The 21143-nt window shown below is 39.7% G+C and overlaps 2 protein-coding genes across 4 annotated transcripts; one reads left to right on the top strand and one right to left on the bottom strand.

Moving 5' to 3' along the window:
* The first annotated feature begins 2570 nt into the window (after positions 1-2570).
* Positions 2571-16537, top strand: srpk1a (SRSF protein kinase 1a). Of its 3 annotated transcripts, XR_001960002.2 has the most exons (17): positions 2571-2711; positions 3397-3451; positions 7109-7236; positions 7513-7621; positions 7779-7866; positions 8221-8308; positions 8814-8920; positions 9386-9551; positions 9644-9669; positions 9804-10029; positions 10189-10578; positions 10746-10846; positions 11155-11262; positions 11403-11472; positions 12627-12786; positions 14693-14785; positions 15123-15269. XR_001960002.2 is itself a non-coding variant. In XM_018666087.2 (16 exons), exons 1-16 carry the CDS (start codon positions 2699-2701, stop codon positions 15305-15307), a joined length of 1953 nt encoding a protein of 650 aa, XP_018521603.1. In that variant the 5' UTR covers positions 2571-2698; the 3' UTR covers positions 15308-16537. The 3 variants fall into 3 exon arrangements, 2 of the variants coding, with proteins under 2 accessions (XP_018521603.1, XP_018521602.1); XM_018666087.2 differs by lacking the exon at positions 12627-12786 and having other exon boundaries at positions 15123-16537; XM_018666086.2 differs by lacking the exon at positions 14693-14785 and having other exon boundaries at positions 2572-2711; positions 12627-12719; positions 15123-16537.
* On the bottom strand, positions 15499-19950 carry lhfpl5b (LHFPL tetraspan subfamily member 5b). The gene is made up of 3 exons (XM_018666090.2): positions 19513-19950; positions 17195-17451; positions 15499-16793 (listed from the first exon to the last, which is right to left on the bottom strand). Exons 1-2 carry the CDS (start codon positions 19919-19921, stop codon positions 17204-17206), a joined length of 657 nt encoding a protein of 218 aa, XP_018521606.1. The 5' UTR covers positions 19922-19950; the 3' UTR covers positions 15499-16793; positions 17195-17203.
* Between the last annotated feature and the right edge of the window lie 1193 nt (positions 19951-21143).

Here is a 21143-nt window from a genome sequence, read left to right as displayed (position 1 = left end):
ACTCAAATATTTCTTGTACTATCACATACCAAACATTTTGTATATAACACCTGCAAATGTTTGACATTTTTGCTTGAAAAATGACAAACTATTAACTGAATAATATTTACAGTGACCACACTTTGCCTTTAAAACAGCCTGGTGTCTCTTTCTCTTCATGTAATCTCAGACTGACTCCATGATGTTGAGGTCAGAGCTCTGTGGGGGCCAGACCATCTTTTACAGGATTCTTTGCTGTTGTTTTCTCTGAAGATAGTTCTTTATGACTCTGGATGTATGTTATGTGACATAAAATACTTCTTAATAACAGGCAAAGAGATGAAAAGTAACTAAGTCCATTTACTGAAGTACAAATCTGAGGAACTTCTCTGACTTGAGTATTTTCTTTTCATGCCACTTCACACTTTTACTTAACTACAATTCAGGGAGAAATATTCTACTTTTTACTTCTTACTAGTTACTTTACAGATTTTTCATACAAAACATATGAAGGGCTTTTAAATATGATTGAAAAGATTAAACCACTTAAAAATATATATAAGTAAAGTTGATTTGTCAATTTACTGAAAATTCATTGTAAACTATTTTTGATTATCACTGAAATTGATTTTCAAGCCAAAAAAAAAAAAAAAAAAAAGTGATACCAACTCCTCAAATGTTAAGATTTGCTGCATTTTCCCTATAATTATTTTAATAATCACTATTGGCTGACAAAAGAAGACATTTGAAGGTGTCGTTTTGGGTTCTTGATTATGTAATATTTATTTCTCACTATTTCCAAGATCAACCAAGAAAATAGTCAATAGATTAATCCATAATATAGCCCTGTTTAAAAATTAGCTCCACCTCAACAATTTGCAGCAATAATTCACTGTTTACACATTGATGAATCAGTAATGATAATTTAATAGCATATTATATAATAATAAACAGTCAAAATGGGATTTCTTCTGCAGTGCGTCCTTTTACTTTCAATAAGTACATTTTCTTGATTATAGTTAACATACTTGTGTAATATTACGAATGCAGACTTGTAACAGAGTCTTTCTACACTGTGGTGCTACTATCTTTACGTAAGTAAAAGATCAGAGTACCTCTTCCACCACTGGACACTAACATCATTTATTGTCATCATTATTATAACTTTACATAGAATATATGCGCTGACCTCCAGAATTATTTCAACTACTTATTCAGTTGTGTTATGTGGGCACAAACCATTTAATCACCTCATCCTCCATCAGGCAGATCATTTGACACCTTACAGCCAACTGCCTGTGTTACAGGTCTGACACACTTTAAGTCAACACACTGAAGCCACTGTCATGCAGTCAAAGTAAATAAATGGTTATAAAATGAGTTGGCAGTCTTATCAGTTATGTACAACATAAAATACTTGTATTTAACAGTGTTCACTGTCTCTGTTGCTAGAGCTAAATTACCAAACCATTATTAGAGTTATTTTCTAAATTTGATTTATTATGTATATTGTAGTGTTAGTTACTTTTAAGAAAAATGTTCGTTAGAAATATTATGCAAACCAAAACTGAGAACATACTGTGTTATTAAACACAATTACTGTCCTGAGCAATATGTCGCCCCTGTCCTGGGCAGAGTTCAGAGGTCTGTTTGTGCTCAGTTAAGATCTGGCATCCTGCCTATTTGGATGAGATTGAGAATGAAATGCATTTTGTATTCTACCGTCTGTTTCTCATCATCTTTGAGTTAAACTTTTCCTGCACAATATCTGCTAGGCATCACAATCTGCTATGCTTGATATGACATATGAACGTAGAATACCATGCATTCATATGCTCAATTGTCAGAAGATGCTCATTTCTATTGATAAGGGTAGACCAAATAACAGAAACAGCTCTCTGTATAATGTAATACATCTCAGTAGAACCACAAACTGCACCCTCCAAAATGATCATACAGTTGAATCAACACCTCTCTGAAACAATTTCCATTAAACCTGTATTTTTAAAAAAACATTATGACTGTCATGAAGAAGTAGAATTTATTGCAGGGCTGCATTAGTTCTAGATAGGTTTACCTAATAAACTGCCAACTGAGACTACAAGACATTTGACACAGCTCAGTTTTTGTTAGAAACTTACATTTGAACAATGAGAGCATTTTAAGTTTAATTTTTTTTCAATGTATATCTGATATAATGTGTATGTATAGAATATAATTTATTGGCTTAATTCAAGTACTGTCTTGTAAATCTGTGTGGGCTGGACACCCTTAGGTCTGCCCACTGGCTCCAAAACTCATTGCGTGTTGATTTAGTTTTTGGTAATTTAATTAACTGCCCAGAAACTGAACCGCTCAAATACAATGTGAAGGCAATTCCTTCAGCTGACTCAGTTAATTTATGGCTCTGTTTTACAGACAGTCTGTGTTCTTACATTGTACATCTTTTAAAATAAAGTGGTGTTTTACCAAATAAGCACACTAGGGGCCCAACTGAAATATTTGCAGTGCACACAGGGCTCGTAAAAGCTAAATCTAGCCATGCTGTCTGCTGCCCTCAGCAGCAGCGTAGTGAAGTCCACGAAGGTGTTTCGATGATCAGGTGGAGACTTCATCATCACTGGGGCAGCTCCTCATGAGCAAAACGAACCAGTGCGCATGCGTGGAACATTCGATCACTGGTGGTGTAGCTAACGGCTAAGCTACGGGTCCAGCCAACATGGAGAGGAAAGGTAAATCTTTACGCCGACACTCTGCATACTGTGTGAGCCGCGTTAGTCTGCGCGCGTGTGTGTATGTGTGTGTCCACACCGCAGTGGATGTCACAAATGTAAAGTTTAGCTGAGCTGCGTGCATTCAGATGGTGGTTTAATTCAGCGCGTCTGTCACGCACTGTTGAGCTGGGGCGAGCTGCGTTAGCTCTCCAGACGTTAGCTTTAGCTTCAATGGGACATGTCAGGATTAGCGAGCTACGTTCACCTTTCTAGCTCCTTCTGTTGCATACACCAGCTAAAAAAAACACCGACAAAACATTTACCAGCCGGTACTGCATTAACCGGCACTGTCTTAACCAACCATGTAGCCAGCGGAGTGTGTAAAATTACTTCACGCCACACAAACGGTGCAGTCTTGATAGAAACGATTACCTACTGTATGTGGGTAGCTTAGTGATGTAACTTAACGTTAGATGGTTTCCAGTATCAGACTGCAGTTGTGATTAATATACTGGTATTTGCTGACATGATACAACACAACGCATAATGACCCGAGTTTATAAGCTGTAAGGTGAGGTAGATGTATCTTGTTCAGATAGTGTCATCTTTTCTTTTTGTCTGGTGAGCTGGAGATGAAACGGCAGTTGCAGACAATGGCAAAAAAAAGAAAAATAATAATTTGTCACTGTTTTTTTCCTGACAGTTCTGGCACTCCAGGCGAGGAAGAAGAGGGCGAAAGCAAAGAAGACCAGCAAAAAGTGAGTCTCTACCCTGGTTCAAACTCGTCGTCTCTTCGTGTTGTACATGATAACCTCACACTGTCATGCATTTTGTCAGTCGTACTGTCAGTAGTGGTTGTTTGTTGCAGTTCTTGACATATAATGTTGTCTGCATATGGGCCAAACGTTTAGATGTGAAACTGACAAGAGGTCCTTGGCTGCCTGTGTGCACTCTCACTCTATTTTGGTCGGTGCATGATCCAGAGATAAAGGAGCGAAGGGCCGAGTAACATATCTCAGAAGAATCGTGAGGTTGAGCGCACTGGATTGGTTTCAATTTATGCAGGGGGTTCAAGCAAGGGCATGGAGTTATCAATAAAGCTTCTGACAGTTATGTTTATTAGATGCAAGATTTGAGCTGTCTGTATAGAATGTGAAATAAACCACCTGAGGGCTATGTCCTAGTATTAGGATTATTTATGAATGATTGCATTAAGATAATGCAACATTTAGGGATGAAAATAGACCATTGAAGCCTTGATCCCCAACACTGATTGTTTTGGTGTACCTAACAATCTACTAATCATGCCATCAGTGGCATCCTCCGGAGTGTTACATAACAGCCTGTGCTATATTTAAAACGAGAGAATGAAGAAGCCCACATCAGCCCACCGAAGCATGGTATTTAACTGAAAACAGCACAACTGCAGATACTCATCCCCTAACAGCGTTATTTCCATGTCCGAAACTTGTGGGACCCATAATGCGTAGGAATCGTATGATACTAAGAATATAGATATAACTTAAAGCAGGACTGTTGCATGTCACTGTCATTCCTCTGTACTGAGCGCTGTATGTATAGAAGAGCAGTAAACACTCTGAGTCATCAAGAGGACTTGATGTGAAGTGAACTGGCTATAGTTTTGAATCAGCTGTCACGATGTATATCAGTTAACTGTTGGACTCTCTGAGAAAACGGAAATTAGAATGACTTGAATATTTGAGCAAGTGTTGAGCACTGGAAAAAAAATAGGAGCACCCACTCAAAATTAGAGCAACCATGTCTTTTTTTTCTTGAAAAGATGACTGATTGGAGTTGTGTCTGGCTCCACATTTAAGTAATTATGTTCCCTTGGTTCATGCCTGTCTTCATTCTTCGTTAGTTAATGACGAGCTGTGACTGGAGTATGAGAACAGCGAACATGAATTATTATTACCAAATCTAATTGCTTCCTTCAAATGTGTCATTAATTACAAGAATTGCAGTAATGCGTGAGCAGCAAATGCATTTCAAATGGAAAAGCCATCATTAGAAAGTCAAAATTTAGTTTAAAAAATTCAGTAATTAATTGCAGCTGTTTGTTCTGTCATTTGTGCACAAACACGCGTAAAAGCTCTTTGCTTCAAATAACCGTGTCAGCCATGAATTTGCAGATTATGTGGAAACCAGCAGCCCATTTGTGAGACACTACAGACCAGTTTTGGAATTTATTTGAATGTGATCTCAGCTCTCTTGGCTCCCATAGTGATGAGCGGCTTTAATCTCCTCTGTGGAGGAAGTAACATCAGGCTGTTTGGCTTTCAAGTTAATATTAGCAACTGAACTGTTGGCAAACACAGATTATAGGATGTTACACATAAATACACAGACAAAGTGCTGTGATTTTTATTACAACATAAAATGGCTGAATATGTTGCTCTGTGATGAGGACGCAGTGTGCTTTAAAAGCCAGATCCATCTTTGAGCTTAAGCATCAGCTGTAAAAAATGCCCTGTTGTGCTCAGATGAAATCCCAGAACCACTTTATTATTATTTCACATTTAAAGATTTGTATGACTAAATAAATTAAACCTCAAATGAGAGATAAATCTAATTAAAAATCTGAAGTTCGTGCCCCTTATATGTTATGCCAGGCCATCCTCTAGTACAGTGATGCGTGCTTTGATACATCTTTAGCTGCAGTCACGGTAAAAACACCAGTAAATACACATTTAAAAAAGTCTGCACACAGTGATCCAATTATGTAATATTCATTTCAGTCTCAGCCCGTTCCTCTTGTGCTAAATGCCAAACATTGATCGTGCATGGACATTTACTTCTCAGTTTTTGTTCTTTCTCTCTCTCTCTCTCTCTCTCTCACTCTCTCTGTTTTTGGCTTCTAGAGCTTTAGTGCAATAAAGTATGATACTTGAGTGCATCATTTGTCTGTAGTGGTCTATGGAATTAACCACCATGTTCCCACACTGCTGACTTGAATGTGCCCAAGCGGTCTGCAGTCTCAGGGTTATTATTCATCTTGACTTAATTAAAGTAGCCTAAATAGTGACACACGCAGTTGGAAGACAGTAAAATAGATGGGGTGTCATGTTTCTATCCTCTTGTATCACAATATGATATTATGGACCTTTGTGTTGTGTTTTCAGGTTTCAGAAGTGTTACACCTCTATTATTTTCTGGATATCTTAGTTTTAGTTCAGTCTTCTGTGGCTCGCTCGTCCATCTGATAACTTGAGATAATGACTAAATAATTGCTGTGTAATTGTGGGACACCAGAGGCACACAGGCTTGTTCCCTATGCCTTTTCTTGAAATTATGATGCATATATATATTTTAATGCAGCTGCAGTTAAGTTTTCTTGCCCTTGACCCTAGTGATTTATTATAGAGTATCTAACATTACCAAGTACCCAAGTCCTGATTCAGCAGGGTTTATATTTTCCTACATAATACAGATGCACAGCAGACACTTAGCCTAAAATGGGCCTGTAGTAAAATTAGTAAAGCCGTTTTTATTCAGACATGTGTTGACAGCTGAATAGCTTTGCATTAAGAAATATAGCCTACAGCACATGTTTCTTATGTTTTGTACAGTGTGATATCTGTGAAAGGCGGTTTGTCAGTGTGGATCTGTTGTGGCAGGAAGGTTTGACAGGATTTTAACAGGCTCTCTCTTCATGGCCAGCATGAACAAGATGTAGACTTTCAAAGGCATTTTTCAGTCATCAGCAGCACTTTCAACGAGTGGCACACCTGCATTTGCTTCCATTGCTCGCTCAAAGTCAAGATGCTATTTATTTGTTTGTGTTTATTTGTTTAAAAAGATACAGATCAATAAAAAATGATTGGTTTCAACACCAGTCTTGTAGGTTTACTCTGGACATCCCTTTTGTCGAAGTTCAGTGTCATTGAAATTATAGATGATTCTGGTATTTAATCATTATTCAAATTAAAAATGTAGGTTAGATTCAGTTGGTCAGACCAGTACACACTTGGTTAAGGCAATTACACTAAAGCTTACATTTTAACTTCCATGTGATGAAATTACCAACCTGTTGCAGGGTTTTAAGGTCTGGTATCTGGCCAGTATAGCTGTCCTGTGAGAAAAATACCAACTGCTGCTTTATTGTTTTTGCTCGGGAACAGCTACCTGTAATCCATGAAGCAAGATTTGGGTGTGGTTAGATGCACAGGGTGGAGGCTAGTGAAAGTTAACTGTTTACAAACCCCGCCAAAAATGTAGAACATTTCTGTTACCCCTGTAATACATTTGTTAAATAGGATTTGTTTCTATAATTAAATGACAGCTAATTAGTAAGAATTGCTGCAAAGGTTAATGTTCTATACTCGGGCAGGAAAGAATCTGTCAGGACTTTGTTCTTAATGAAGTGCATGATGGTTGGTGTGTTTGTCCATCAGGCAGCCAGCTAACCCCAGAACTCGACAGCAACCCCAGCTAGAATCCTCGCCTCAGGAACCCGAGGAACCGGAGGAGATTCTCGGCTCTGATGATGAGGAACAGGAGGATCCTAATGACTACTGCAAAGGTGTACATGCACACTATAACTCAATTAGTGTGATATAACCAGATTGAAACATTTGTGTGTGCTTGGTTTTCAGTAAACAAACTTCCCCAATTAACTGAGTTATGCCAGTTTACTGACTTAATTTAATTAAGATAACCCAGTTAAGGTGTTAACATGAGAGTTACAGTAAGAGAGTATTGTCTTTAATAAGCTTGTAATCAGTTATTGTGTATACTTTGTCTGTCTGCATTTTGGTTGTTGAACTGTCTGGTTAATGTGTATTGTCCTCTCCTCTAGGTGGCTACCACCATGTGAAAGTAGGAGACCTTTACAACGGAAAATACCATGTAATCCGAAAACTGGGCTGGGGACACTTCTCTACCGTGTGGCTCGCCTGGGACATCCAGTATGAGAAAAGCTTTACTACATATTCTTACTGCACTGTTTTGTTTTTAAGACCTGAAGTTGGATAACAGATACAGTAGCAGCTGACTCTGAGGCTGTTGTGGTAGGATCTGTACGGTGCTTCCTGTTAGCGAACATTACTTGCTCTGTGGTTGCAGGGTGAAGAGGTTTGTTGCAATGAAAGTGGTGAAGAGTGCGGAGCACTACACGGAGACGGCAGTGGATGAAATCAAACTCCTCAGATCTGTAAGTAGTTGAGCTAATTGTACAAAGTAGGCTCTGTTAGATTATATCACAGAAGTCAGGAAGCACTTTAAATGAACACAAACATGTATCGATGACATAAGTACAGACTCATCGTGCACAGTTAATTGTAACACCTTCCGCACTGCACAGCAGGGCCTTGTTTCCATTGCATGCTGTTACAGAGTGTGCATCGTGTGTGGCTGTGTAACAGCTTTTATCATGTTAGATGTGTGTGTTGAAGCTGTATTACTTGATTATAGATAAAGAATGCCAGCACTGAATTGGTCCAGTCAAATATTAGTAAATGTAAATCCTGACTGTTTCAATTGCATTGTTTCCTGTCTTTGTCCTCAGGTAAGAAACTCAGACCCCAATGACCCCAACCGGGAGATGGTGGTCCAGCTGCTAGATGACTTCAAGATCTCTGGTGTCAATGGAACTCGTATCCTTTACTGCCAAATACTGCCAAATGCTTCCTGGTCTTTTATGACTTGGATTAGATGTGTTTAATTTCTTCCTACTGGAAAGACTAAAGCTTATTGATTCTTAGAAAGATACTTTTTCAGGGAAATGATCATTCTTTCCCTTGTTGTCAAATTTAGCTGGAAAGCTGTGTACGTATAACAAAGTAAACAGCAGGTGTGGGCTGGACTAAATGGAACCTTGTGTGTTCCAAACAGACCTCCAGCTATCACTACACTTCAGCTGAGTAAGATCCCCTGAATCCCTCAGGGATAGCTATAGCTGTAATATGAGACTCCCCAACAACCCTGTAGTGTTTGCACTCTCATGACCTTCCCTCTTTTCAGTCTAAATAATCCTCCTTCTCATGTAGATGGATGACAACAGGGCCTCAACATATTTAGTAAATTGTTCTCTCCTAATGGGTTTTCAGTTTGGCTTTACCTGTGCTGTGTTGTTACTATCTTGACTGCTTTGATCTCCAGATGTTTGCATGGTGTTTGAGGTGTTGGGGCATCACTTATTAAAGTGGATAATAAAATCCAATTACCAAGGGCTGCCCCTGCCTTGCGTGAAGAGCATCATAAAACAGGTAACACGAGACACGAGAATGTCGCACCTTTAGTATGACTCGTGGTGAAGTTTCAGTCATAGCTTCCACTAGTCAGACCTGCCTCTTGATATGACATATGCAGTGAGAAAGATTGTGTGGATTCTTTCCAGCCAAAGAGCTATTGTTTTGATACAATAGGTGACTGATTAAATAATGTTGATACATTCTATATATTTTACCACTTGGTATCAGTATATATTTATGCTTATACATTATAAATTGTGATAAATTATTTTTTGTTTTTCAGATTGACTACATTTGTGTCCCAGTGAATCACATGTGTATCAGCCGTGTCTTCCACATATTTTAACTGTGTGGAAAACAAAAAGAGACCTAGACATTAAGGATATTGAAATGTTAAGAAGTATTTATTTCAGTTCAGCTCAAATGTTTAGTTTAACTTTTACAGTCATTTAATCATCTTTCCATGCATTCATTTTCCAGGTACTCCAGGGATTAGACTACTTGCACACAAAGTGTCAGATCATCCACACAGATATCAAGCCTGAGAACATCCTGATGAGTGTTGATGAGCCTTATGTCCGCAAGCTCGCAGCAGAGGCCACAGAGTGGCAGAGGGCCGGGGCACCTCCTCCCTCCGGTTCAGCAAGTATGAGACACACTCAGACACAGATACATGTTCATATGTTCATTCATGAGCACAGTTTGATAACAGGTTGTACTGTGATATTCTCTTTTCAGTTAGCACAGCACCTGCTCCAAAACAGGTACAGCCCTTTTTTATTTACTCTTTACACACGATATTAGCCTCTCATATTTCAGTATCAACACTCTTAAAGGAGTCCCATAAATATGCTATCAATAAGAAACTCAGTTTATTTCCTGTGTTCATCTCCGACAGACAGTAAAAATGTCCAAGAACAAGAAGAAGAAGTTAAAAAAGAAGCAGAAGCGTCAAGCGGAGCTGTTAGAAAAGTGCATCATGGACCTGGAGGAAATGGATAAGACCACAGAGACACGAGAAGAGGAAGATGACGAAGATGAGGATCCACAGTCTCCAAAGGGACGGGTGTGTGCTCCTCTCAGACAGGTGTCTCTTCAGGAACTAGGAAACGAGGAAACAGTGGGTAAGAAGTCAACCACACAGGATGAGTATGTGCTTTGTATTTTTTTTATTGTTTATTGTCGGTTAAACTTCTCCTTTGGTTTTTAATGCAGTAATAAAATCTCTGGTATGAGTCATTTCAAAAAAAGAATTGTCACCTGTCCTGTCCTTGTACTGCCAGAGAGTCAGGTGCTTGCAGATATCATGAGGGCGGGACCAGAGAGGCTGTCGGAGGTGAACTGTAATGGCCATGTAGAGGTGGAGCAGAGACAGTCCCAGTGGAGGGATGAAGACCAACACAATGGCAACGCAGAGCCCACAGAGAAATGTGCCAGTCAGGAGGAGCAACGTAAGGAGTCCCCTGTCCACCCCATCTCCAATGGTGTGGACTCTGCCGATCTCAATGAGCTAGACACTGAGACTGAAGGCAGGGGCGCTCACAGCAGTGGAGTTACCGACAGACACCTTCCTGCTGGGCTGGAGGAGGGAGAGCTGCAGCAAAGCATTTTGCAGGAGGAAGGAGAGGACCAGCCTGACTGTCAATATGGGACCCAAGAAAGCCTGAGAAATGGTAAGGTTTTGTGGTAGCTGTTTGTTTTGTCTGGGCTGCTTTAGAAGTTTAATAAAGGCTCAGCCTTGTGAACTTTTAAATATTGATTGTTAAACCTTTCATTTATGAGATTTTTAGCCTGATTCTTATCTGTCTCTCTGTCTGTGTCTCTGTCTGCTCTGGTGTAGACAAGCTAACAGCAGGATCCCTGCTAGTTAACCCCCTTGAGCCACTCAATGCAGACAAGATCAAGGTCAAGATTGCAGACTTGGGAAATGCCTGCTGGGTGGTGAGTAGTCTGCTAATGACCTGAGGGATTTCCTGATTAGGGATGAAGCCTTGCAGAGAGGGACTCATCCAGTGTCATCTTGATACCAAAATAGAAATACTTGAATCTCACAGCTCTTTGTTTTTATACAGTCTATTGTTTAAGTTTAGATGTAGAATGACAATTCTCTAGAGTCTCCACACATTTATATTTCTTGAATATATTTCTCCCATTATAACAGGATACAGTCTGCTGGCTCTGTTACTTAACTGTGTTATAGAATCTTGTTTTTCAAGATTTGTTTCTACTCCTCTGTTTCCCTCTCTCAGCACAAGCACTTTACCGAAGACATACAGACACGGCAGTACAGGTCCTTAGAGGTGCTAATTGGTGCTGGATACAGTACACCGGCCGATATATGGAGCACAGCCTGCATGGTGAGAGATTACACTGACAATCAACTTGCATGGCATCAAAGCCTAAAAAAAATGAGAGTGCCAAGTTACGCCGGGGAGTAAATATATCCATTCATACAGTGTCTTTTCCTGTGTTTATGATGATTGCGTTGTCTTCTCAGGCCTTTGAACTTGCCACAGGGGACTACTTGTTTGAACCACATTCTGGGGAAGATTATTCCAGGGATGAAGGTATTGCTGGGACTTCCTCTTCCTGTCCATTTTCTGTTTTATCCAGTTATAATTGCACAGCATCAATCCTAAGTGCTATATTTAGAAGTGTTATTGAAATGTGTGCGTCACTGGTTACAGGCTTTTAGCATTGTTGGTAACTTTTAACAGTTAATGCTACTGTGAAAAGCTTCCTGATGAATTGGCCACTCATTAGAGTTTTATTATCAACATAAATTATTTAATTTATTAAACACATCTAATAAGAGTTTCACAGTGAGCATGACAAGTTGTGACCTTCACTGCACATTAATGTGCAGTTTGCACAATACGTTGCAGTGAACTTTGTCAAATTTGTCACAGTGATAAAACTTAAATGAGGTACTCCATTACAGAGATTGTCACAAATTTAGAAGAAATGTAGATGTGAATCATGTGATGATGAGTACCACCATTCCTGTATTTATTTCCTCTCTTAACACCTCAAACCACACTCTCTGCTGCACTGGAGATGGGGCCATCTCTTCATTCCCTCACTCACCTTTCTTCATCTTCTCATCACTCACTCAGTCACTCCACGCTTCCTTGTTCTCTTCCTTATGCTTTCTTTACATTAATATTGGCTCGCTGCATGGCTTGAGGTGTCTGTACTGACTTGATTCTGCTGTAGCATGTCAGGTATGTGCTAAGATTCGACCTTTAGTTCATTGGCACATGTCCTGCAGCTGTGTATTGACTTTTTCACCTACAGTACGTGAACTCACAAGTCTGTTGCTCACACTTGTGCTACTGCTTTCTCTGTCACGTGGCTGTCTTTTATTATCCTTTACTAACAACTCATCAGAATCTGCTGTACATGTTTTAGGGGACTGGCTTTGAGGACTGTGCTTTAAGCCTTATTTCTAATCTGATTTAGTCTTCATGGTTTGTTTTTCTATATGAAAGTGAATGGCCTACATGAGTTCAACTGTTTGTAAATGTGAAACAATAACACAGGCTTCCCATACCTGTGCTTCTTGTCATACTAGACTGTCATTATCCATTGTTCTTAATACATTGTTCCACATGACCATCTCTCTCCTATCCCCTCTCCCATTTGCCATCTCCTCCCTCCAAAACCATTTCCCTATGATGTCCTGTCTCCCCTCTCCTCCTCTGATGTGCCTCATTTCCAGACCATCTCGCTCTCATGATTGAGTTGCTTGGTAAAATCCCTCGTCACTATGCTCTGAGTGGGAAATACTCACAGGAATACTTCACCAAGAGAGGTATGCCACTCCTCTGTCTGTGGCCCGCTGTGGGAACAGTGGTGGATGGCAGGAACAACGGTAAAGGGTAAAGGTTTCTTTCAGCACATTCAGATCTACCAAATGTGTTGTTGTGCGCAGGCCAGTGGGCAAGAGTCAATACAGACCAATAAATGTCTGTTACTTTGAACAGTGCCATCAGACATTGATTCAAGTGTCAGTAGTTCTGCCAAAGATTGCCTGGCAGAGATATATTCACTACCTCCTCAGTTGTAGCCAGAGGAATTGGCTGGGTGCTTGACACTGTATTGATCCCTGCTCAGGAATTTCATTTGACTTTTTTTTCCTCTATGAAGGAGTCACAGTGTAAGGTCAACCTGCAGCGGTCGTCTGTTAAACAAATTTTTCTCAAACACGTTTGATATATCGAATAGAATATTAAGATCGCAGAGAAATTGTTGAGTTTTATTGCATCTGTTATAAAGGGTCCAAAGTGTCTCAGGTTCAGAATATAAAATGTTTTAGTGACATCAAAAAGTGCAAGTGTTAGTGTTTTCGACAATATGATAATTAAAAAATCTCATCTGAAAGGGATACCAGTCTCAGGAGCTGGTAGGCTTTCAGTGTCATGCTTAGTGCAGATGTCTGTCTGCTGGGGGGCTTGAACCTGGATCCTAAGCCCCTTTTATACAACATGCTCAAGGCAGGGATGCTTTGCCTTTATTCTGCTTTGCCGTTCTGTATAAAAGGTACAAACAGAATTGGGGTGGGGGTGGGGGGAAGGGGGGGGTTCCTGCTGAAGTGCCGAATCAACATCTATGTAAAGAGAGGAGCTGGTATGACGGGACGGATGCCAATGTTGTTACGTCATGCATCACATCACGCCCATACTGGCATGCTATCTAAAATCACACACAAGGGTGACATTATGCTGCCTTTGTTTGGTTCAGTGTAAACAAGTAAAGGCAGCATAATGAAGGTTCAACAGTATAGCGTGATCTCTGTTTAAAAGAGGCTCTAGTTTCTGCCATTCACTGTGGCACAGAGTCTTCTAGAGCTGAAATGATTGTTGATGTCGATGGGCAGGAAATTGACTGCTGTTTTGATAATTGGTAATTAATTTTCAGTTTTTTCTCTATTTTATATCTTTTTAAACTAAATTTTTGGATTGTTGGTTGGTCAAAACAAGACATTTGAAGATTTCACCTTGGGCCCTGGAAAACTGGGATTGGCATTTTTGTCATTATCTGGCATTATATAGACTGAAAAACTAATCGACTAATCAAGACAATAATTGCACAGGTCAGTTGCAGTCTGAGAGTCTTGATTATGTAATGTTTTAGTGCACATATTGTTAGATTTGATTTTTATTTGTTAATATTATAAAATATTTTGAATTGATAAAAATGTCCAGACCTCTATGTTTACACCCATTAATTGATTAATTCTGTAAAATTGAGGATGAAGCCAGTGTTACCAGTGGCTTCAACAGATATAAACAACAGATGGATCAACACGATAAATTTCATACCTATAGTTGTAAGTGATGACCTGTTATAAAAACATTTAACTTGACAGGAGAAGCTGAACTTTTTGCTTGAGATTGAAGTGTATGAACAGATGTCAGAAATATCTAATCCACTAATTCCACTCTAGTTGAAGTATGGATTTGTCATTGGCAATATGAGACCCATCCAGTGTCTGATAGGGTGCAGAGGCAAATCTGCAGCTTTTCATTCTTGAGACAAAAGAACCTCATAGCTCTTGTAATGTCTGATGGCCATGTTTGATACCGTAATTTCTAACCACTGGTCTGTGTACCCCGACCTCTGCAACAATCTGGCCCATGTGTGCTGTCAGCCTGACCCCGCTCCTCCTCCTCAGCCCTCCATCCACACACCCAGAGCTGGGCCTGTGACTGGGACACTGTCTGATGAATCTGTCGTTTGTCTTGTCTGTCTTCCCCTCTCCTCTTGCAACCTTCTGCTGTGTAGACCATATAGCACTGATCATTGAGCTGCTGGGGAGTGTCCCACGCAAACTCATAATGACCGGCAAATATTCCAAGGATTTTTTCACCAAGAAAGGTAAAACAAGAAGTGTTAGTGTAAAGATTAGAGTGTCCGTCTGTCCTCAGGATCATGTTCTACTGTTCTACTGTTTATAATAGTGATAACTTTTTTCATTTTAATGTAGTTTAGTAAAAACCTTTTGAACATTAACTATAACCATTCAAATAAGATGCCTGTGTTAAATAGATGAAATACTTCCTGTCTGTAATATCTATGTATTACGAATGCATGCTTATTACGTTTTCATAGACTCAACTGCCTTGTTGTCCTCACACATGCACTCATGTTGTAAAGTGCTGTATGCTGTTCCCATGTGGCTCTGATACAGCGTTGGCTGTCTGGTTGTCTGCAGGTGACTTGAAACACATCACAAAGTTGAAGCCGTGGGGGCTGCTGGAGGTGCTGATCGACAAGTACGAGTGGCCCCGAGAAGAAGCAGAGTGCTTCACTGACTTCCTGCTTCCCATGCTGGAGCTGATCCCTGAGAAGAGAGCCACGGCCGCAGAGTGCTTGCGCCACCCCTGGCTCGCCCTCTAGTGGAGACCTCTAGCCTTTGCACCTCCCTTCTCTCCTACTTTTCTCCAGAGACTGCAACAGATCACTTTCCAGTTTGGGCATATCAGATGAATATTTATTTCTCTTTTTTTGTTTTGTTTTGTTTTTTTGGATTTCTTATGTTCTTGTTGTTGAGCTAATGCTTCTGTGTATGTTTTCTTTGTATTTGTTGGTTCTTCTTTCGGTGTGATGATGTCAGGAGTCCAGTGGATTATATTTCTTTGTGGTTATGTTGGCTCCAACTGCTGTGCTCCGTTCACCCACCCAACTAAGCAAACCTGTTATTGTACTGCTAGTGACTCATGCTTGTTTGTTACACTCCTGCACTAAAACCCAAACAAACCAAGGATATGTAGCCTTTAATGGTCATTTTTGTCCCCTTAAAAAGGACTCCCTATCACCTTTTTCCTCGTACATTTTCATTAGTGCTGTGTTCTCTCATTTTTTTTTTATAATGAATTACTTTATCTTATATTACACATGTAAGGTATACATTTTGTATTTGTAAAGTAGATTTAGAAAGTTGCACACTGGGCTGACATTGACACTGACTGTGGTAATGTTCACAGCATTTTTCCAGACAGACTTTAGTTTCTTACTGAGACATCCACTGTCTGATAAAGTAGGTCATATTATTTAGCCATAACAAATCTGTCACCTGGTATCTAGTGTGGTTAGTTATTATAATAAATGAGATCTTTCATTCTCATGGGAGGCTGGTATTCTCATACACCTAATACAATTCAGGAATATAGTGTTTTAAAGGTTTCAACAAGACGACATTTTAGGAAGCCCGATTTAAAGGAAAAAAGAAGTGAAAATAAACTGTATATATCTGTACCAAAGAGTTTGCCTTTATGTATATTACAGTTATGTACAGTTTTTAACAAATCTTATATCTTAGCTAAAATTATTTAGCTGGGTAGCTGTGTTTTAATAAAAGCGTATGGAAGATGTGTTTGAGCTCAATTGTATGTATGGCCAACTGTTCAATAATGTCACTGTTTTTACCATAGAAATGGTGAGATCTGATGTTATGTAATGGTGTCTCAAAAATTGATCATATCAAAGGTAACCTATGTATCTGTTGAGGCCTAGGCAAATGAATTTACATCAGTGTCAGATTCAAGAACATAGACTTTGTGTGAGCTGTTGATTTACAAAACTGTACAACACACCATACAATAAAACAGATGTTCATACAATACAAAATGACTGTCTCAAGGTTGTTTCTATGAGTTTATTAAGTTTTTTGACATGAAGTACAGATGTTAAAATCTGCAGTAGGATTTATGAAGCAGTAAAGCAAAAGTTGTATACCACTACAGCTTAAATAAAAAAAGAAAATATAAAAACTAAACAAAATATGAGCAGTTTGACCTAAGCTGTGTCATGAAATTTGAAGACACTCACAGTGCATCTATATCACGCTGTGATCCTGAAGGCCTGTGTGTCCATCAGAGGTTTTCTGTAAAAGAGGAAAATATGCTCTTATACTAATCTTTATTTTATGGATTTAAGATACAGGGCCTTTGCTGGCCACTAACTAAAAACTGTTTGAACTTTAAAACTATTTTTTATTATTTGTAATAAGCTGTTCGGCATGTCACAGTGGGAAATTCACAGGTGTAATAAATAATGAAATGAATAATAAATAAATGATGGCTGAATTCCATTTAGCTGTTTCAGTTTTGTGGTCCTGACATTGTTCACTGTCACACTGTTATGTCTTACTGGGACACACCTGTGATTCTTCCTACAGTGACAACATGGTAAACATCTGCAGTAAAAGATACTACAGCCAGTATTCAGACTCTCTGTACTGAAGTCAAAAGCTGAGACAGTTACTTCTCTGCATTGTTTCCTCACCTGTTTGCATTAACCCTCGCCTCCTCCCTCCACCGCAAAGTCATCTGGCAGCAGTTTATCCTGCCGGTTGCCAAGAGTGAAGGACAGAAATGCCAGGAGGAGGGCGTCCAGGATGCTGATGATGGCCAGGATGTAGGCCCAGCGCACGGTGCAGTTCCCCAGTGTGTACTTATCCGTCCTCTGGCCACACATTCTCTTCACTTCTGGAGCATCCCAGCCATCCGGGTAGATCATGCAACCCATCACCATCAACACAGCTGCGGGGGAAGGAGGACACAGAAATGACAGCACCATGCAATAATTACCCCTTGTGTGCTCTTACTTTGATAAATACTTATGTTCTTTTTTTAGCCTCAACTGCAGGATATGACTTGATGTACCCCCATAAAGTGCCATAGGTTTCATTTATTTATGTTGCAGCAGGGCAGAGGATGCTCAGTGGTGCTGTTTGTATGATGTACTGTTATGGAAGTTTGTCAATGTTAAATGCTCTTCATCTGGTAGAGTTCCCTGTGGGTTTTCGTCAAAGCTACCATACAAACCTAGATTCAAATCTCAACTTTGCAGCTAGGTGCAACAAGATCAAGGAACTGTTACATTACATACAGTGGTGGAAAGCGACTTGAAAGTAGACCTACTCAATTTATATATCAGAGATTAAGATTAAGGTTTTACATTAAAACAAACACACATGATAAGATTATTAAATTACACACCAGCATGGCATGAGGCCATTTGGCATTTGGCATGAGACCCCTTGCAAAAAACTGTGACCAGTTCTAGCTCCTTCTCACAGTGTTTCAAATGTCTATGAGCTGTTAGCAGTTCAATCAAAGTGACATTTCTCCTCTAAGCTTCTCAGGTAGTTGTCATGTTTGTTCATGTTTCACAAAAATTCATAGATTAGAGAAAAGTTTGTTTTTTCTTCGTTCCTACCTCCTTAATCATCTCATGACCCCTTAAACTTATCCTGTGACCCTTTAGAGGGGTCTGATCCTTATGTGTGATTATGGTTATGAAGGCCTTTGTCATATACAGCTTGTTTCCACGGCCCTGTTATGTTTCATGTGCAGGTTTAGATGGGTTAACAACACAGCAACACCTGATCTTGTTACATGTAACCAATCCACCATCTGAGGTGTCAGGCTCTGGGCTGAAACCAGATCCCTTATTGGCTTTCGCAGTGAACAGCAGCACATCAAGAACAAAAAACATTACACCTGAAGCCAGAGAGGTGAGAAGGCTCATGACGCGATGAGTTTATCACCTCACACTTAACATAGAGGACAGTTCATAAGAGAAATTCAGGCCTCAATCACCTGTCAGAGTTTTTACATTGAAGTGCAGAACTTTGGGAAAGATTTGAGAGATTTTGTATGATGTCTTCTCTCATGACCAGATGTAAAAACCAGAACATTGTTCAGACATGTAATTTGGACGAGCACACACTGATACTAGAGCAAAATGTAAGGTTTTAAGAAGCAGAATAAGCAGTAGAGTCACTTGCCAGTTTTCTCCACAGACTGTAACCTTTGACCTTGGCCAACTCAGACTCCTTTTCAAACCTCCAACGCAAACTTCACTGACACTAACAAAATCAATAACCACAGTCCTTATTTAGAGAATATGATTATAGCGTAGGGATTCCTATTAATGTGCGTGTGTGTGTGTGTGTGTGTGTGTGTGTGTTTTGAGAAATTAAAGAAATATGGAGGTTGAGCAGGCAAATTAATTTAGAATGTATCTATTTAAAATTGATTTAATTTATTTGAGCTCAGATTTTCCTCACTTATTGCTGCTTTTAAGACAGGAAGAACTAATGTCACCACATGAGTAAGATGAGCAAAATCCCAGTTGATATCCAGCTTCATAGTAAATAATTAGCATCATATTGCTTTATTGGGTCGTAAACTAATCAGTTCTTGACTATAAAATGAAATGGGACCAGAGACTACAAAATAATACAAATTTATCTTATTTTTACTCTCTTAGATTCATGTTCATTTTGCATTTTGCCACTGAATGTCTGACTTAAACGTTAAGGTACTTAAACAACTCTATAGTGTTATATTATTCATAATTATTATTATTGATGCACTAATATGTAAGCAGCATTTTAATGTAGCCGGTGGAGGTGATGTTTTAACTGCTTTATATGCTGTATATAAACAGCTAACTATAACTGTCAGATGAATGTAGCAGGAGTATAAAGCATAGTATTAATCTCTGAAATGTAAACATAAAATGGAAGTACTCGAGTAAAGTACAGCTGTATAGTAAATGTACCTTCCACCACTGAATGCCTCGCTCTCTCTCACCTGAGGCCAGCTGCATCCATGCACATATCTTGTAGACGTTCCCGGCGTTGCAGAAGAAGAACAAGCTGAAGCAGACCATGGTGCCGACGATCAGCAGCATGGAGATCCCGACGAAGAACATGGCAGTCCTGAAGGCCGGCGAGGGGATGGAGCCGAAGTCCAGCACGCTGCCCTTACAGGTGAGCTCCGAGGTCAGAGCGTTGCCGATGCAATAGTGGAAGAGGCCGAAGTAGCCGGCCTGCGGGGTGTTGACGCTGTCCCCGATCCAGTAAGGCTGGATGAAGACCACCACGGTGATGATAACGAAGCAGATGGTGAACACGGCCCACATGACACCGATGGCCCGGGAGTTTCTCACATAGTTGGTGTGGTAGATTTTGGCTGCCTCCTGGGCCGGAAGCAGATCCATGTTTGCGAGCAGACAGAAGAAAATAAAAGTTCTTGTCACAGCTTTTAGAAAACACCGTCAGCTTTCTCTGTCTGTATTAAAACGTTTTGTTATTGTACTAAATCCATACGTCCTGAGTCCTTACACACGCCACAACACACACACCTGTTGTGGCTGCTTTGCACTGAAAGATCGAGCTTAGTAATCAGCACTCTGGACAGCACCTCACCTCTCTAATTAATGACGTGTCTGTGATGTCAGACTTGGACAGGTGCAGGTGTGGGATCACAAACTGAAGAAACAGACTTTTTTTTATACTCCGGGGGAAAGTGACTAGATAATATCTTTACTGTAAATGAGTAGAGTCAAACAGTGTTGTAGCTGCACACTTATATTACATTTAGATAACTGAGTCAGCAACTGTTAAGGCAGAATCAAGTTAAACAGTTAAAACCACAAGACATCCTTGAAGGCAAATGATTTTAATTTTGGAAGTTTTAATAAACATATTAGAATCAAAACACTGCAATTTTGCTTTAATAGAATGTCTTTCCTCCAAGAAAGTATACATGATGAAGCATCCTTCATAAAGTGGATTGTCAGGTAAGGGTAATAGGTCTCTGAGATTGAAATAAGCTGTCAACAAAAGTAGTCAGTCACTGCATAATAAATGTAAATAATCATGAAATAATAGTTCTACAATAACCCCCAGAGTCTGTAGTTGATGTGGACTTGGGTTTAAAGTCCCAAATCCACTGGGCTATGATCAGAATTCTTCAGCCTGATTCAGATGTCCAAAAATTATCAGGAGACGACAGTGTCCAAGGCAGCAGAGTTTATTTGTCGACAAAGAAACCCGGGAACCGTTCATCAGTGCATACATTATACACCAGAAATGCTCCAAAAATGTACTGGCTCTGTCCCTCTTTATATACAGTTTTGGCTGTGACTTTCCACGCCTCTTAGGTCATTTTATTGGTTTATCAAATTTACACCATTAAAACATTGGTTAGTCTGTCCATCCTTGGTCCCACACGTTAAAATACACTATCAACTTATTTGTCATATGCCAATATCTCCTGGAATGCACCTGGACTTTTCTCTTGCCAAGTTTCGCTTGCTGGGTCAGGTCAAAGCTGGCCCTGTCCTCATTTGACCTGTTCACTCTCTCTGATGTACACCATTATGTCCTAGTCTGTCCTGATTATATTTTTTAAAAACAAAGTTATCTTTTACTTTTACA

This window comes from Lates calcarifer, linkage group LG6 (assembly GCF_001640805.2).
Source record: "Lates calcarifer isolate ASB-BC8 linkage group LG6, TLL_Latcal_v3, whole genome shotgun sequence".
NCBI lineage: Eukaryota > Metazoa > Chordata > Actinopteri > Centropomidae > Lates > Lates calcarifer.
Note: the sequence above shows the minus strand (reverse complement) of the source record. Positions and strands in the feature narration are given on the sequence as shown.

Excerpts from the sequence above, each read along its gene's own strand:
- lhfpl5b (XM_018666090.2), bottom strand. The coding sequence starts at position 19,921 with ATGGATCTGCTTCCGGCCCAGGAGGCAGCCAAAATCTACCACACCAAC. Across the intron at positions 17,452-19,512 it reads ATGGATGCAGCTGGCCTCAG|CTGTGTTGATGGTGATGGGT; the intron begins GTGAGAGAGAGC and ends CTTCCCCCGCAG.
- srpk1a (XM_018666087.2), top strand. Across the intron at positions 10,030-10,188 it reads AGGAAACGAGGAAACAGTGG|AGAGTCAGGTGCTTGCAGAT; the intron begins GTAAGAAGTCAA and ends TTGTACTGCCAG. Across the intron at positions 10,847-11,154 it reads TGGGAAATGCCTGCTGGGTG|CACAAGCACTTTACCGAAGA; the intron begins GTGAGTAGTCTG and ends TCCCTCTCTCAG.